General features: G+C 35.4%; 1 protein-coding gene across 1 annotated transcript; it reads left to right on the top strand.

The window, feature by feature from the left end:
- Window positions 1-3,445: 3,445 nt before the first annotated feature.
- Window positions 3,446-17,751, top strand: LOC117434511 (sodium/hydrogen exchanger 10-like). The gene is made up of 21 exons (XM_059002778.1): window positions 3,446-3,596; window positions 4,048-4,142; window positions 5,944-6,058; window positions 6,221-6,360; window positions 7,074-7,202; window positions 7,529-7,694; window positions 8,096-8,212; window positions 8,316-8,489; window positions 9,041-9,140; window positions 9,425-9,568; window positions 9,908-10,079; window positions 10,403-10,484; window positions 10,671-10,858; window positions 10,942-11,082; window positions 11,365-11,462; window positions 12,343-12,462; window positions 12,740-12,935; window positions 13,988-14,176; window positions 14,572-14,721; window positions 15,348-15,399; window positions 17,009-17,751. Exons 1-21 carry the CDS (start codon window positions 3,446-3,448, stop codon window positions 17,209-17,211), a joined length of 2,922 nt encoding a protein of 973 aa, XP_058858761.1. The 3' UTR covers window positions 17,212-17,751.
- Window positions 17,752-19,169: the final 1,418 nt, after the last annotated feature.

Below are 19,169 nucleotides of genomic sequence, written 5' to 3'. Positions count from 1 at the left end.
TCTGACTATCACAAGTAAATGACCCTTTCACAGAAACCAACTCATTGTTATTAACCCTAATGCTGGGCATTTTCACTCTGATGCTAATTTCCCCAGATTACAATTTGTTACATGTAAGTGTTTTTGCTGTTGTTCCTTTTTTTGTAATTGATATTATTAGACAGCTTTTATGGAGAGTCATTCAACAGTTAACATGCACATTAGGCATTCTAAAGATGACTTGGCATGTTGTTTGTATTATCCCCAGCCTGTTTGTTGCATTAGATGATGTATATTTTCATTATTCACTTATCGTGACGCATGGTCAAGCACAGAAAACCTCAGTAAAAGAAAGTCAAGTTGAAAAATGTTTCAGCTTATCACTTTATCCATGTTATGTAGTTGGTTGTTGTCAACTTTGCCCCTTAATGCAATCACTTTGGATATAGAATGCCTATTTGTTACTCTCATAGAAGTTGTAGGAAACAGTAAACACATCTGGCCAGCGTGAAATAATATACTGATGAAGGCACTAGCTGAAACGTTTATCAACTCCACTTAGTTTGACTTGGTTTCTTTATAAGTTTTATTATAGACTTCTTTATAATTACTTTTGGAAACTCTGTAAATTCCAATATTGCTGTTTGAGTACCATGACGCCCAAACATTCTTTTCAGCCAGTGATTTGACCTAGGTGAAATATCCCAGGAAATCGAAGAATAACTGACTTGCTGAAAGCAAGGCAAGCAAACTGAAAGCTTTCAGTATGATACCAGATACCATTTTTCAGATGCTCCATTAAACCCTTTAAGAAATTGAATCCATGGTTGACTAAGCTTACTTATTAAAGACTTTCTGCAGTTCAGCCCAACCAAGTCAAATCATTTAAGCGTTGATTCAATTATATTCACTTATTCCACTGTTTAAACATTTTCTCTTACAGGTGTGTTCCTCCTAAATAGTAAATATATTCTGTTTGTGTTTTTGTGAGTGTAGAAGCAGGTGTTACCAATAACTTTAAAGAATGATACATGGATTGTTTACTTCTTGAAGCAGCACTGGTGTAACTGTAGGTAAGCATTCCATTCCTTTTTGACACCCTCAAAATACTAATCACTTAAAACATAATGAACATTCAAGATTCTTTATACCATACTTCATTCAGAGTCTTCTACCTGTCCCACAGATTAAATTAAGGTAATAAAACATGGGACTGTTTAGGCTTTTTTTTTATAGAAATACTGGAGGTAGAATTTGGTTTTCACTTTATAATCAGTGAAACCTTTGCAATATTCTTTTAAGAATTTGTCTTATTTAGATACATGTCTGAGAATTGTGATGAACTCAAATTACTGAAACGCTTGTTTAACTTAATTTGCACAAGGAAATTGATTCTAATCAGTTTTTCAAAGAAAATGCAACAAAACTGCAAAAAACTCATTCAAAGGGTACTTGTACTTATTCTAGAGTATTGGGATGCAGTGTACAGCCCTTTCAAACTAAACTGAATTCCATTAAAACAAGACCTCAGTATCACTGCTATCAATTACTATTAGACCAGAGGTCATGTGATTATCAGTTTATTTTATTTTGCACATATTTAAACAGGTTTTTAGCCACCGCTGGTAGTAAAATGATATGACTTATAGTAGGCATTGCCCTTTACAGCCCCACAGTTCTGGAGAACCCATGCTTGTGTGAATACTGAACTATAAACAACAAAGACAAAAGCCAGCAGCACGGCACAGAACAGAATGAGAGGATACGTTTTTGACATGATAGATAGCACGTATACAGTAGTTCTCAATACACTAACTTGTAAGTACCGCAATTGGGACACATGATTTGAATAACTAGGGGTGGGGAATTTCTGGCCAATTTTCCCCAATTTAGAATATGCTGCATGTGTATGACAAGTATAGGAATATCTATTCATTCATGCCAATATATTTAGTAAGCAAGGAGTGTAGAGTGGCTGGGAAAAGGGCCAAAAAGTGCTGCACCCCTGTTGCTCTGCCTTTTTTTCCAATACCTTTTCAATATTTCTTTACATGATATATGAATAATAATAATATCGCAATATGTATAAAACCTTAGCTAAAACATACATATATGGTCCCTTTGTGTTATATGCGTTGTGTTAAGTACATAGTTATTAGATATAAGATTGCCAGCTTTGACTTTATCGGACTCAGATATTCTGAGTCAGATATTCGCGTCTTTATAAACAGGTGCAATCCACAGCTCTCCCTCGTGCTTTTCACTGTCATGACAGGAATCGTGCTCTTCCAACAGTTCGCTTTCACATCGACACACACGTGACGCTTCCGGTTTGGCTTTCTGGCATAAGTGTCTCCCTTTCTGCCTGAACCTCCGATCTGCACAAAGTGCCAGGTGTTCAAGTAAGTGGCCAACTCCATCGTCGAGCATGCCCGCGGTTCTTTCAATCTGTCCAGCAATACTCGACAGCACTTTGCCCAGCTCCTAAGGATAAAATATAACATTGCACGTTAAAATTACAAGCTGGTTCTCTATTTTTATTAGGCACGTATTATTTAATACATGACCATCCCCATATACCCCCAAAACGAATCTGCTGTTTCAGATGTGTCTGTGGGTGTTGAATAAACCCAACAGTGAAAGTCCCCTAAAATCCCTTCATATGCATTCGTATGCGTGTTTCTTACCCTAAGTTTCAAATGAACCCTCCCACACCGGGTGTGCTCAACGGGGTTGTAAACATGTCCCCCCCCCCCCCCCCCCCCCCCCCAAAAAAAAAAAAAAATAATAATAACAGTTTGCTTGGTTGTAGGGTCTTGAAGCATAAAGACAATGACGTTGAAATAGCTGTGTATGCGTATTTTGCTTCGCTGTTTGAAGTTAATATAACTAAAAAAAATAAAAATAATACTTAAACAATATAAAAAAGAAATAATAGCAAGGTTTTTAAAGTGGCATATAACCTACCACAGAAAATCGCCCGGCGTATGATTTCTTCCAAAATTATAAAATAAATATACATTTTACAGAATGTCCGTTTACTTTTGGTCGTGCTTTGACTCGCTTCCACTAAATTTCTGATGAAGAGCTGGTGAGTGAGGTGACAGTTGGCATCAGTTTGAACAAAAATTCTGATGACGTTTTCAGCAACACGAAACGAGGATAGAAGGGGTGTTCATATCATTTAGAAATTATTATTGTATGTATTTATTTACATTCTACTATGCGTGATTGTTTTCTTTAAAAAAAAAAAACACACACACACACACACTACGGTAGCAGTATCAGCATTTTGACGAAATAGGTTAAAATTAACATAAATCTACAGGCGATGGTATCGTAGATTTAATTGATTTTCACTGGTGCGGTGGGCGCTGTTAATCGTTCTATTTCGCTGAACTAACTGTAAAATTCGGCCCAAATTTTATTTAGTAGGAAACTTTTAATTATTTTTTAGAGCGAGAAGATGAGTTTAAGACTATATGAAGTTTTCCTGGAAAATCAACCGTTTCCAAGGGTTGGTAATAATATTAGTGAACATTCAAGGGAGCTTGTTATTCTTGGACACAATCTTCCACATATCATTCTTTTTATATTCGGATCCTGTATCATTGGAGGTATGTTTTTTTTACTGTATTTTATGCTGCATATGTATGTCAAACTGAATATAAATGGCGTTTTAACATTACCAACGGAATAAAAAGGACATATTAATGTAAATTAATTTATAAAGCATCTTGTTGGCACAAAGGCATTACATTTTGAGGCAGGTGTCTACTGCAACAATTAAGGTTGTTTGTAAATTTTGTTTTATTTACATAAGGGTATTTAAAACAATAGGTAAATAATAAAACAGATTTTGTGCCTCACAAGTCAATTTGTTTATAAATACATGATTTCTTCCAAATTAAAACGTGGCAGAGCTTGGTTGTTTGTACAGGGTTCGACTCAGTATTATGTACACATGATCTAGACTTGTTTTTAACAACAACAAAAAAAATCATTTTATAAAAAGCAACCTAAACTTAAAAAAATATGTTCAATTTTATGTTTTTTTTCCCTTCCTAGCTCTCTTCAGGTCCCTTGAAAAGAAAGTTAAACTGCCTTACACCGTTCTTGTGTCAATGTTTGGAATCATATTGGGAAGTATTAAATATGATGAGGTATGTTCCAGTATCAATGTAAGTTTTAGCAGGGTTGAGTTCAAGACCAGGGTAGGGAGATTCCTGGTTAAGGTCAATTTCAAGGCTGGAAGTCATAGTGGTTGGCAGTTTAAAAAGAAAGTAATTAGATATAGTAAATTGTTTACAAATACTCAGATATGATTTCCTAAGTGACTACTATATTTGTCCATATTTAACTTTACTGTAACTCTGTAGCTCAGAAGCAAAACTAAAATGTTAACTTTGCTTTGTTTCCAAATAGTGTGATACTGATAACGTTTTGTAGGACAAAAACTTAAAAAGCTGATTACAACTTTTAAATTTGAAAAATACATTTTTGAAACATTATGTGGTAAACACCTTAATTAAAACCAAACAGAGACTTGCTGTTTTGTAGATATTCTGATACGGCTGATGTCTGCACAGTAATTTGTTTAATGTTTCGGTCAGATATTAATAAACGGAAACATATAGCAGCTGCTTATTTAATAATAAAACTCTCAGGCCAAGTTGTGTCATCCTGTTATGAATCAGCCATCATTTACTACCTATTAAATGTCAAAATAAAATGTAAATATAGGTTGTGACATTTATGACCATTCAAGAAATTGCCTGTAATTATCAAAAGAGGTGGATGATGGGATGTATCCATTCATTTAACCAGCATTTTGTTGATTCAAAAGCCAAGGGCACTATGACTAACTTAGGTAGACTGATTTTCCAAAAAAACAAATGCTTTAATTAGGTTGAAAAAGAATATGTTTAGGGAAATGATCATGTCCTTGTGGGTGATGTGAACATCATCTGTTCCTTTAATGTTATAAATACCTTTGTATGCAGGCAAATGTAGCAACATATTTCAGAATACCTTAGAAGCTGCCATACAAAAACTTTTGAAAAAAATTAACTGTATCAGTAGACATCGCTATCCTATAACAAGTATTTACTGGCTCAATAATTGTTAAAAGGGTGGAAATCTGGGTCCTGTTTCTATATACACATACAAATGTGTCTCTGGCAAATACAATATCATAAGCTGCAACTACAAAAAAAGTTGTGTTTCCATATACCAACACTCACACCACTCATTTGTAAAAACATTTGTAATTTATCACCACCAAATTTGTCATTATATAAATACAAAAGGTCAATCTCACCTAGTTTTCTCGTGTTTCTTGCGTATGGTTGCTAAACAAATGGTGTCTCTGATGCATGCTGTATATCTACTAAACAGAGCGAGAGAATTACAGACTTGGAACATCAGCGCACAGTAACAGTCAGGTGTGTCAAATCTTTGACAAGCTATCTAATGAGGAAATAATTGCAAAGTACCGTTTAAAGAGGGAGGACATCAAGGACATTTTTACCTCACTTGAGCCACATGTAAGAAGACAAACAAAGAGATATCATGCACTGTCTACAGAAATGCAAGTGTGGTTACAGTATGTTTTCTTGCCAGCGGTTCCTTCCAGAATGTATTGGGCGATACGTTGGCACTGAGCAAGGCATCAGTATGTCATTCCATTGGTTACTACTGCTCTGATAAATCACGCTTCTGACTACATTACTTGGCCCACTGTACGGGAATTACAGTCAATCAAGGAAGGTTTTCGTTCCATCTGTGGTTTCCACAATGTGATTGGAGCTGTGGATGGCACACATATTCAAAAAAAAGCACCAAGTGTGGATGAATATCATTATGTGTGTCGGAAAGGCTACAACTCTATAGGTGCTCTACAGTATGCTCCAGAAAAATGTGTTAAAATAATCATTTTAACACATAATACATAATATTGCGCAGTATGCCAGTTCACCAACTTCGCCAACCCTGAAGACAACCAGCTACCTCAAGGAGAAGAACAACCAAGTGCGGGATTCACTAATTCTGACAGATAAAGAAAAAAGGCACATGTATAGTATGTTGGTAATGTGCAAAATAAATCACTCAAAAAATACTTCCTATGTGGAGGCTGCTTTATTTATCACAAGCCTTTACACATTAATAGTAGTAATAAGAAGAAATCAATAGATATATAAAAAAAATAGTTTTTATTTAATTGGGTCCTTCTTGAAAACAGTCATGGAGGAAGGCATCTTGGGAAAGAAATGCAATTACACATACAACAGAGGTTGCACTAAATATACCTGCCAAGGCATGGGTGGAACTCCAACAGATGCCGGAATAGAGGGGTTAGACTACACAAGCATCCACATCAAGGTCTGGGTAGCCAGCAGCTGTAGAATTTTTTTCCCCCACTTCCAGGCGTTTTATTTCTGCAGCTACACACGGCTACACACGGCTTTCTTCTCGTGAGGCTTGCATAAGCAGACCATTTTTTCTTAGCCTGTTCCTAGGATATGGCCCTCCCGTCACTTGTAGCACTCATTTTAGCAGCAATTTCAGTCCATTGAACCTTCTTTGCAGTACACGTTACAAGGCCGCCAAGTTTTGCGAACAGTAGGTCCTTGTGGCGTTCCACGTCTTCGAGTAAAACAAATAAACTCGCTTTGCCAAAATGGTTTCTCTTAGACAACGCCTTAGCCACTGTTCACCAACAGTTAGAAACACTGATTCTCCTATTTCAACCCACAATGGCCCTTACTTTTGCATCCTCATATAATGTCTTACAAAATGTGCTACAGCTGTGCGGTTTGTTGCCTGTTGTTGCAGTCCATTCCATTGATAGTTTAATTAATAAATAATTTTAAGTTTGGCAATCTACAATAAGAAACACTCTACTCAAGTGCTCAACCTTTATTATACCTTTGGCAAAGTTCTACTATGTAAATTATAAATGATTTGTATGCAAAATGCAATAATAATAATAATAATAATAATAATAATAATAATAATAAATGATCACAGTGAGTGGTCCACAAGAGCTAGCTATCATATTTATTTATGTTTCTTTATTATTTATTTACTTTCAGGTTAAACAATACACTAAGGAAATGGCCAATATTGACCCTGTCCTACTAATCCATGCATTTATGCCAGTGTTAATATTTAGTACAGCTTTTGAAATCGAATCTCATATATTTTGGAAATCACTGTTACAGGTAAGGTACAGTGCCTAATTAACTACCTACTATATATCCTTAAAGAATACAGTGTAGCTTCAACTGCCATCTATTGTATTGCTCCCTAAAGGCTGTGGACCGTGAAGTGCTTGCCCTGTCTTCAGTTTACTCATGTCATGTGATGCTTTTAACTTTAAAACCACAATGATAAATGCAGCATCTGTTGCCCATTTTACCCCTACTCGTGGTTATCTCTTGGTTTGTCACAATAGTTCTTCATTTTACTCCAAACCATTTTTGCAATAGTGACTGTCAAGACAGGTATAACGTACACGTTGTAACAAGGTTTTCTGTTTGAGTGACAGGTGGCATTGCTATCTATCCCAGGATTTTTGATTAACTGTACTTTAACTGCAGTGTTAGCTGTTAAAGTTTACACCTACAACTGGGACTGGTATACTGCCATGATGTTTGCAGCCATAGTCAGTCCCACAGACCCAATCATATCTGTGTCTTTACTAAGAAACATAGGTAGGTACCCTGTCAAATACAAAACACCAGCCAAGAAAAGAAAACCTCTTTTAAGAAACTGTCTCCTGCCTGCATTCCACTATTAAATGTAGAACTATGTTTTCTCTACCCTGTGCAACACACTTTAATATAAAACTAAGGCATGTCATATAAAAATGTTTAAATAATTCTGTTTAAAACCTAGCATGAGTATCTGTCACTACTTGACCATGGTCATGTGATGAAGCTACTTTTCATTAATCCAAATTTGTACTAATAAAGTGACCAAACCATATACAGTATATACGTTGATGAAAAAATATAGGCCTAAACAGTAGCAAGGACCATGTTTCCTTGGAGCATGCTTGTTTATCTGATATATCAGTTATTTCTATGAATAATGATTTCCCCATACAATTTAGGGTCTGCAAAAGCCCTAACTCTTTTAATTGAAGGAGAATCTCTGTTTAATGATGGCACCTCTATCATTATGTTTGAAATCTTCCGAGATCTTGCTATTGATCCTTATGATATTATAGGTAGGACATTTATAGTATCTATTTTCAATGTTTAAATCAGTATAAATCATGAAGGAATTATTTGATTCATTTCTTGTTTTTTTTCTTCTTCCTTCCTTTATAGCATCTGAACTTGCAATAAAACTGGTTTTAAAAATTTTCGTGAGTCCTCTGTTTGGATTTCTAATGTCAAAGGTTGTAATGTTTTGGCTATCGTATATCTTCAATGATGGACTGATTGAAATAACCATGAGTCTAGCAATTACTTACATTACCTTTTACATAGGTGAGATCTTTTGTATTGAGGGTTGATGGGGTAAATAGTCATACTAATAACTCCTTAAAATATTTGATTGATATTGGATAATATTTTTTTTAAATAACAAATCTAAAGTAAGGTTACAGGACATTTTGCGTCAATTAAACTATTAGTGTCAATTGAATAATTGAACTGGCTATTTGTAAGGGGTCTCATTATTGGCAAAGGCCAAAAAAACAGTAAGCATTAATACTGTAGTTAGATAATTGCAACCTTTGTAAATGATGCCCCATTCCATTTTACCAGGAGTGAAAATCTGCACTGAACCCTGTGCTTCAGAAGCATTCTGACGCTTTACATCAGTCCTTGGTATGGAAGTGCCTGCCAACCAAGCTTTCTACCAGTCTATCTGCAGTTCATTGTAAATTGTAGAATACATTTCATGGATGTCATGAGCATTACAAATGAGTCAGAATCATATATGTGCTGCATATCTCATTATATTGTGTAGTGTGCTTACATGTGTTCCCTTTCTGATGTTATTTTCCTTTTTAAATCGAATTAATTGAAAATCTTTTTTTTTTCTTTAGCCGAGTGGCTTGGAATGTCTGGTGTCATTTCTGTTACTATGTTGGGTCTTCTCTTGGATACAGTAAACTTCAGCCCAGAAATTGAAGTGTTCTTATTACGGTTAGTATTTAATTTGTCCTCCAAATGCATGGAATTGTGTGCTGGTGGATATGTTTTTTTTTTTAATTCTCTCAGTTAAATTCCATTAATGGTATTTAATCTGTTTTAATGCCATGTTGGTTTAACCGCTGGCCATATCATTAGAGAGACCAGTTTAAGATAGCGTCTTAACAGTCAATATTGTCTACAGTGAAGATCAGTTTCAGGAGTGTAATTCTAAAAGGGTAAAGTTTTTAGGGGGTTTATCTTAAAATGTAATAAAATGGTTTACTATGTCTTCATAGCTTCTGGGAGATGCTGACATACCTGGCAAACACTCTGATCTTTATCATTGTTGGAGTAGTAATAGCTGAGAGATCATTTGAACACTTGGCAGTCAACGATGGCTTTTACATTGTCGTACTCTACTTTGCGTTAAATATTATAAGGTAAGCTGTTGTGTTTTTTTATCTTTATACTGTATAATAGCCATTATAAATCACATACGTGTATCAACTGTTAAGGATTTGTTAAAATTCCAGTTAGTCTTCCTGTAAGCTGGTGTAATTATGTGCATAGAACAATACAGCAGAATTCTCAAGTAAAAAAACAAACTACTTGCACATACCTAGGGCAGAATTAGAACACCAACAAACCAATTAATACACAAGAAAAAAAAAAACATTTACTGTGGGTTTAAATAAACCTTTTAGACTTATAAATGAATTATTCATTCATAACAATTACATTTTTTGTAATAGTTTTTTTTTTTTTTTTTCTGATTGTAGGCTTGTAATGATAATAGTGTTGTCCCCGTTACTGTCACGTATTGGTTATGGATTCAATTGGCGTTGGGCATCAGTATCTATCTGGAGTGGAATCAGAGGAGCTTTCAGCTTAAATTTAGCACTCATGGCATTTCAATCAGAAGGTTTAGATAAAGTGACTGTTAAAAACAAGGTAAGACAATATCTTCACAGCACAAATGCAGGCTTCAAAGAAATTAGTAGGTTTGTTTGTTTTTTTTTTAATGGGGATATAGAAATGCTGAAATAGTTGTTTGTTGGCTCAATGCCTAAACATGAAAAACTAACAAGGTCACAAGACAAAAGTACACACTAGTATGACGTTAAGAATTAACTTTTTCTTTTAAGATGGTTTAGTAGTGTATTTGTGCAAAAAAAAAAACAAACGGCAACAATACGTAGTAATAGGAAGCAGCAACAGCAGTGAGAACATTTACAAGATGATTAATGATTTTATTTATTTATTTATTTTTTTAGATTCTGCTGCATACATCAGGGATGGTAGTGCTCACTCTGCTAATTAATGCTACTACAATGACATGGTTACTCAAACTTTTAGGTAAGTGCTTTAGTTATAAGTTACATTTTATATTAATATATTAATATTGTTCACAACCTAACATAAAGTATGTGTCCATGTGGCTTTCATGACATACCAAATCCAAATCCTACCAAATGACAAGTAAAAGCTGTTTCACTGTGCCAAGGTCATCCGATTGCTGAGATGCTTTTCTTATTTGTCCAGGTCTGTGTGATATTTCTGCACCAAAACGCATGGCAATGTACAGTGCAGTCCAGCGAGTGCGCGACAGTGAAGAAAACACCTTTTCCATGCTGAAAATTGATCGATTTCTTGCCGACGCAAATTGGAACATGGCTGAAAAAATAGTCAAGATTGCAGACCCTTACAATACAACAGACGAAAAGGTAAATGTCATTTTTCATATTTCTGAATGCATTAATTCACTTAACAGTCTGATTTAGTATAACTTATTAAGTTTTTTTTTTTTAATAAGGTCAGCGTGGAAGAATTTTCCCCAATAGCTCGAACAAGCAAATGCCCTGACTGTGAAAAGAGCATCCCATGTGAACCATCCCCACGTGAGATGGAAGATATGCTGGAAGAGGCCCGCATGCGTATTCTAAAGGCACAAAAGGTAGTCAATGGCTCATTTTCTTACTTTATTTAACATGGGGCATATGTTTCGTTTGCCTATTTGAAATCATGAGGGTGGTTGTACTTTAATGCCTCAGGTATATATTCAGTCTGCATCTTGATCATATTTTTCATATTTGAAAACTAGATGCATGATATTCGCTACATTGCAATTTGCCATCATATTCATCATATCCCATTGTGACTTGCCATTTGGCAGCCCCATAGAAGAAGTAAGTAAAGCACAGAGTTTTCATATTTTCTAACTTTCTGCCTTTTTTAGACTAGTTACTGGAGGCAGTACAGCTCTGGGATGTTAAACAGACATGCTGCAAGGACTCTGATTAGCACCACTGAGAACATAACTGATTACAAAGGGAAGTAAGTGATTCTTTAAAATGGCTGTATTGTTGCTTTGTTAACATGCTATAAAGGTGTTTATGTTCTGACCTTCCAATGTAAAACCTGTGCTGGTTTGTGGGGCTGGGGGTTGGTGAATGGTTTACGGCAAAATACATGGATTCTTCAATGGTGTCTACCTAGACTGGTATTGCACTGTTATCACATTTATAGCTTGAACCCACATGACCAGCTAGAAACCCACACAAACAAAAAGCAGTAGGTAAATAGCCTCAGCATCATCTTCACAACGTACTTTTCCAGAGGGCAGATTTACAAGCACATTTTTACCAATTCAGGATTGAAGGACATTGACCTATTTTACCATTCTCTGAAACAACTGAAACCTTACCAATTGAACTGCCCATGTAATTAAATCCAGTTTAGTTTGTAGTACACTTGATAACATAAGTTACATCTCCAAACAAAGGTTTAGATGTTCATTTTCCATGGTGTGTATTATAAAAAAGGTCTATTTTTAAATGATTGTAATTTTTGCTATTTTTTATTCTCATCATTTTATGATAAAAACTATAGGTACAGGTGCTCAGTTGTAGAAAAACAAATGTTCATATATCATATGAAGCCTGCATGAATTTTAAATGTATTTAACCTGTAATGTTGTTACCCAAATGTCTTTGTGTAAATCTGACACTATATTAAAATATTGTACCCCTAATGTGTTTGATGTACTGTATCACATACTTTTTATCAGTCCTGGAATAACTTGTTAAATTGTTTTTTAATGTGTATACTGTTGGATCAAATGGTATTGATATTGATTGTTAATGCTAAAACTTAAAGTAGTCTTTTAAAAACATTCACTATAAATGTTTACACCAATCCTGTCTTTCTCCTCCAGATTCATGACTGTCAAGGATGTGAAGAAATACTGGGAATTAAAAGGTGTTTTTGTCTTTCTAAGAAGGAAGCTGGAGGACTGGATGTATGATGTTAAAGTGGACAAGTTGAAACCATCAAAGTAATTAAGGTTCATTTAAAAGTATTTCAAAGTTCACCCAGAGTATTCACATCTAATTGGTTGGCTGTGATTCATTGAGCACACAATGCAGTCACATTTCCAGCATGTCCTATAGGTCTTCAGTGCATAGAAATATCTTTTGATTGTGTATTTGCTTATGTATTTTAACAAGACTGCTTTCCAGCAGAGATGTTTGTAATTCGGGTCTGATGTTATTTTTGAGAGGTAACACGCACTAGAGTTGAGATGAATTTGACTTGTTCTTTGTTGATTGCAGAAACTTCATCTTGAAGAGGTGCTACCAAATTGTGTTTAGTAATACATTTGAATATTTCATCTATACCTTAATATTGCTGAATCTGTTCCCCATTATACTGGAGTATATTCCTGAACAAAGTTTGGAACTTGACCAGGAGCTCAGATTTGCCAACTACATTTTCTTTACGTCTTATTTAATGGAGGCTTCACTTAAGGTACTTAAGTCAAAGTTATCTGTTTAAAGTGTACAATGCTTACTTAATGATTTGATGATTTAGGATTTTGGTAATTCACCGTGTTGACAGTAGATGAACTATACTGTGTAAAGACCTTCTTTAATTCACTCATGATCATGAAAATACATGTGAGCCCTTGTGCATATTTTGTGTTTTTCTGTTTTATGATTTAAATGTATGTATGTATGTATTGTTGCATGGGGTGTGGTTTTATTAGTGTTGAAAATGTATGTTTGGTGTGCATGGGTGTTTTATGTCGGCAGGGAAGGTGTAATTACCTTCCCTGCCAAATTACTTCATGTGGAGGCTGTGCCTGGGCCTGATTGAATGATTTAATAAGCAATCGAGCCCAGGCACAGCTGCATAGAGGCACGGATGGCTCACTCGGGGTTGGGTGTTCAGAGGTGGAATGAGAACGAGAGATGTGAGGTTAAACAATTGCTACCCGTGCTGGATTTTAAACCAGCTTGATATTTGTTTGTTTTGGTTCACTGTTTTGTTTTGGCCATCATGCCATTTTGTTTTTGTGTAAGTGTTTGTTTTCTGTTCAACCTTTTTATTTATAATGAACACGCGCAGCAACGCTTCATACCCTGTATTACTGAGTCTGTCTCCTTCCTGGTCTAACATCACCACAGGCATCCCTGTCACATCAGGCTATGGCCAAAAAGACAAAAAACTACACAGCAACACTGTAATTGACTTGTAGGATTTGTGTATTTTACACTACAATAATATTTAAGATCAGAAATGAGTAACGTATTAAACTCACATTTTCCTTGTTACAACAATCAATGATGAATGTCAATTTTAAATTGTAGTGAGTGATGTGAATAATGTTGCGCTGTTAAGCTACTGCTGCACTGGGCTTGGGGGGAAAAGAGGGTCTATAGGGGGAAATGAGATACTCCTTAAAAATAATAAGAATAAAGCGTTGGATTTTAGATATTTCCAACCACTAAATAGTGAAGTACAAATGTTGTTCTTATGTGGCTCTAACACTTTTCTATAACTTTTTTTTCCCCGCTAAGGCCCTAGCCATGAGGAGAGCATATCTTTTCAACCACTGGAACCAGTTTGACCTGTTTATCATTTCAATGGCTGCTGTAGACATTATTTTTGATCAGCTCTTTGGATTTTCAGACCTTAACATACACATGATCAAAATTGTAAGAGTGTTTCGAATGTTTCGCCTTACGAGGGCCCTGCGTTTGGTTAAGGTCAGTTTCAGTTTTTAAGATAATATTTTAGGATCTTTGTAGAATATGTGCTTGTATGTTCATTGCATGTTTCCCTACCTATCTACAGTTCAGATAGAGCTGTCTGTGTGTCATATAAATACACACAGTATATATAATATTATTACCTGCAGTTATGTTTTAATCCTTGGTGTAGCCCAGGCTTATTACTGTATATCATGTATTAAATTACTGGCATTTGATCTGTTTGTTCTCAATAGTTTTCAATAGTTTGTATTTATTGTTCTGATGTTTACATCCATCCATCCATCCATACATTATCATTCCGCTTCTCCTGGTGAGGGTCGCAGTCTGATGTCTATAATACACTCAAATATATAACTGTTTAATAATGGCCACACCTACTCTACTTTCAGATTATGATACCCAGACTTATTGAGCTGCTCAACAAGCAAATAAACAAACAACTAAGCTTTGGTTATGACATTGGAAAAGGATATGTTGTTGGGGAAGAAGATATAAGCAAGATTGTTGACCACATTTCTGATGAAAAGTCTATTGCCCAGGTAAGATTATATACAGGTTTTATAAGTTCTCCTACCACTGTGGTGAGCATTATGGTCAAGTGGAATGAGAACACACCAAGGGGCCTATCACACAACAGGTTCAAGGGAAAGGCACATTTTCTTAGATAAAAAAAGCAGCATAACACTGTCAACGAGAAAGACAACTCTGTTGAGGATTTACATTTCTGATATGACCTCTAAATTTATGATATGAGAAGGAAAACCAAAAATACACTCTTATATTGTTCACTGGTACTTAGACACATATATGCAGATATGTTTTGATTTATTTTGTTAGATTATTATTTGTTTATTTAGCAGACGCCTTTATCCAAGGCGACTTACAGAGACTAGGGTGTGTGAACTATGCATCAGCTGCAGAGTCACTTACAATTACGTCTCACCCGAAAGACGGAGCACAAGGAGGTTAAGTGACTTACTCAGGGTCACACAATGAGTCAGTGGTTGAGGTGGGATTTGAACCGGGGACCTCTTGGTTACAAGCCTGTGTCTTTAACCACTGGACCACACAGTGTACACTTATATGTACACTTTGTACTTTTTCTGGGCTACTGTTCACATAAACAGAGAAGTTCAAAGTAATCACTAACAAATGTGTCTTTTAGAAACTAAGAAATATACTGGAGAAAAACAGGCAAGAAGCTGTCAGAGAACTTGGTAAGTTTTTATAACAGATTTACCAAAAAAGACAAATACAATATGGTATAAAATACAGTGATTTTGCCTGTTTTGTCAGTACTATTTTAAAGGCTTATTTAAATATATGAATATGTTCATATATTCACAGTGCAATACATTGATACAAGGTTTATACAAGGATTTATTTTGGGCTTGTAGGATCAGTTAGAAATTGCTACATGAAAATCAGAAGGCATCATATTAACCCAAAAACTTTTCAAATGCTGAGTGCTATAAAAGCAGTGTTAATAAAATGAGTACATGTGGTTTAAAAATGGAATGATATTTAAGGAAATAGTATCCAACATTAACAGGGTTAACATCACTCTGATTTTAGTGAAGTCGGGTATCTGTCAGTCCCTCTCTGTGCTGGCTTTTGTACTTGTGCTTTTCGCAGTCCCATACCCAGGTTTTAACAAACAAAAAAGAACAAAAAAAATGTCTATTTTAGTGCTTTGTAAAGTAATCATTCCATGTACATCCATCAAGAAGAGTAGGATACTGATTGCAGAATGCTAACCATTAGAGCTGAAAGGAGTGGAAAATAAGGCAGAAAAGTAATGGAGATTGTAAGTACACTATTGTAGCTGGGAGCCTCATCTTTGCACTGTCCTTGAAAGACTTTTTGTAATTAAGCTATTGTGAACCCTTAAAAAACTGAGAATACAGTCACATTTCAACATGTGGAATAAAATGTCTTCTCTCTGAATACAAGAGACGAACAGTTGGATACAATTTTGCAATCATGATAGATGTACTCACCTCATCTGAAAGACATTTGAAATGTTGCTAAGTTGACCTAAAAAGAAAAACCCTAAGACGTATAGCAGGATAACCCTGTTCACAGTAACAAGTTCTGGTATTTTAAAGCTGTATGGAGCAAGAATATCTGACAAACAAATTACATTTTTGTGATCTATGAAGTAATCCTGTAATAAAGTCTATTACATTTAAATGGCCCCCAAACTCAAAATCTGACCTTTACATATTAAATTGGTACTTCAGTGTTTTTCGCTTAGTTGTTTTACTTATGTAAAGTACAACTATGGCCAAATGCTTTGCATCACCTAGAATTTTAGGATTGAGACATAAAAATATAAACTATATGAGCATAATTTAGTTAGTTTAACATAATGTAATCGAAGAAACTACAAAATGATATTGCAAAAATCTACCGTAAGCAGTACTGTATTTCATGTTAGATTTCAAATTTTTCAATTTTTGTCAGTTTTTTGTTAAGTATATGGAAAAATACAAAGCGGTATGTAATTCAATATGTTAACGTAACATTATTCATCAGGTTTTATTCAGATTTTTGAAGCAAAATGAGCTCATTCTATAGGGTGATGTAAAACTTTTGGCCAGAGCTGTACATTAAAATGGATTCCAGTGTAGCATTTCAGTAGCATATGTTGCTGTGACACATGAAGTACATGTCTCAAATTTTACAACATAAATCCATCAATGTCCCTTTAATATATTACTATTTACTTACAGGGCAATAGATTACAAGGGTTACAAGTGACAGCTGATTAGAGGAAATCATGGTAGGTTTTGCTGTTAAAAATGGTTGTTCTTTATTTTCTAGGGCTGCTGCAGCGAGACCATCCAGGAATTGCCATCTCTGTTAAAACCAGGCAGGCAATCAGAACAGTTCTGAACAGCGAGAGAGACACTATTCATGCTCTCATGTCTGGAGGGCTCCTTGATGACAATGAGGCTTTAAAGCTTGAAAAGGTACAGTGCGCTCTACATTACTTTGCTTTTGTTCCAGCACAGGGCCTGGTATGAAGTCAAAACGCATGTCTTTGTTAGAACTACTGGACTCCTGCTGTTTAATCAGTCTCTGAACACAATTAAACCAATTAAGGTAATTAGTTACAAATCATCACGTAACTACTGAAGTATTATTATATATGTATTTTTAATCTTTGAGGCTGTAAAATTGTAAAACCCAGGTTTGTCAAAGAATGCTGTAGGTAAACCTATGCTTTGTGATATGGAGAAATACATGACCTCAGTAAGCAAAAACAGATTTTTAACCATCATCTTTTCACTCTCCTCTTATTCCAGCATTTCTGTGATGTCCTTAGCAATATTTAATACTTATGAAACCATGTGAGTTTAGAAGAATAGCCAAAGGGAAGTGTACACACATATAATAATATCAACAGCTCAGGTTATTGTTTCAACTGGGACCTAAATATTTAAACATGCATTGTTAAGTTAAGCTTACAAAAAGCAATAGTAGCAGTTTGTTGCTGACTCTACCCACTACCTTGCTGCACAGAGGAATCTAGCGACTGGCAAGTTCAGTTTTGATTGTTTCTTTTTTTTCAGTATTTTCAGGAACCTGTGGGACATATTCCCTGAATATGATAATAATACATGAACGTGTTTTAGAAATGTAACAGGATTCATTAATTAAACTGTATCTTGAGAAGGGGGCCTATGGTAAAATGGCTATTTAGCAGAGTGAAAAAGACTATAAATATTCAAGCAAAACTAAACATTTTGCACTCCACATCGAATGCTAAACAAGGTGCGGTCACTCTGCTAAGCAAAACTGCAACTCCGGAACATAAAAACGGAATCAAGACGGGACTCTGCCTGAAAACGGACCCACGAGGAGGAAGCAAGCTGCAAGCGAGTCAACGACCACAAGCAACGAGACTGAGGCTCGGCTGGAGGACTGCCGTAAAACTTACAGCGACTGTTATCAGACAAACCAGTCTGGGTCTGCTGTACACCTAAAACCACAGCATCCAAAAGAAACTGTGCCCTGCTACCTGCGTAGCTAAAAGATTCAGAGAAGAGGACAGAACGGATGTGCGCTGTTGTGGATCCTATACCGAGGACTGAAGACTTTGTTGCAGTTGTTTGTTGATTCTATCGAGAATTGAAAGCTTTGTTGCTGAGTTTGATCCAAGGTAGGATTGAAGACTTTGTTGCTAAGAGGAGAGTTTTTGTACTGGACACTTCAACAGATTGAGTTTCCAAACCAGCGGACCAAAGGTCTAAGCTTCAAGGAACCGTTGGGTGTAATTCCAGTTGCATTTTCCTTTCATGGAACTAAATTTAATTAATTCTAACACATTCACATAGAATTAAACTGTTAATTATTTAGTTTGCACATTTTGCGTGTGAATTAACTTTTAGTGAAACTTGATGAAGTAACTATAAGTAATCTACCTCATATTGTTCTATGAAGAATTTGGTTAAAAGTAAACTTGCCATATACTTAATCTATATACCATTAATAACCTTAATGTGATGTATTCTAAGATTGTCTGCATCATTTCAGTTAGGCTGGGTGCGTGTGTGTGAGCAAGGTACTAGCTACATCACAGCCTGCTTGCTGTTGAAGTTGTGTGTAAGGAGATATGTGGTGTCAAATTTCAATTGCCTGCTAGCCAGCATGAGTGCAGTGAGAGCTTTGAACTTGTGTTTTGTGCTTAGAGACTAAGAGATTTACTTTCTGACTTTCTGATTTGTGTGCTTAATAAAATACTTCTATTGATTAAACATTCCTTGTGTCTGCGCGTGTATGTGTGTTCATAATAAATCTTCGATCTTTGTAACACTTCAATTAAATATTATTAATAAGAGAACTAATCAACCCAGATAAACATTAAATTATCAATTATTGAATTATTCCTACAAACCTTGCTGTGCAAATTACCCATTACCCCTGCTGGTCATTTTCTTGTAATTCCTTGTATTTCTAGTGTAATGAAGACATTCTAAAG

The sequence above is a fragment of the Acipenser ruthenus genome, chromosome 28 (genome assembly GCF_902713425.1).
Source record: "Acipenser ruthenus chromosome 28, fAciRut3.2 maternal haplotype, whole genome shotgun sequence".
NCBI classification, from domain to species: domain Eukaryota; kingdom Metazoa; phylum Chordata; class Actinopteri; order Acipenseriformes; family Acipenseridae; genus Acipenser; species Acipenser ruthenus.
The sequence above is the reverse complement of the archived record's forward strand: the minus strand, read 5'-3'. Positions and strand labels throughout refer to the sequence as shown.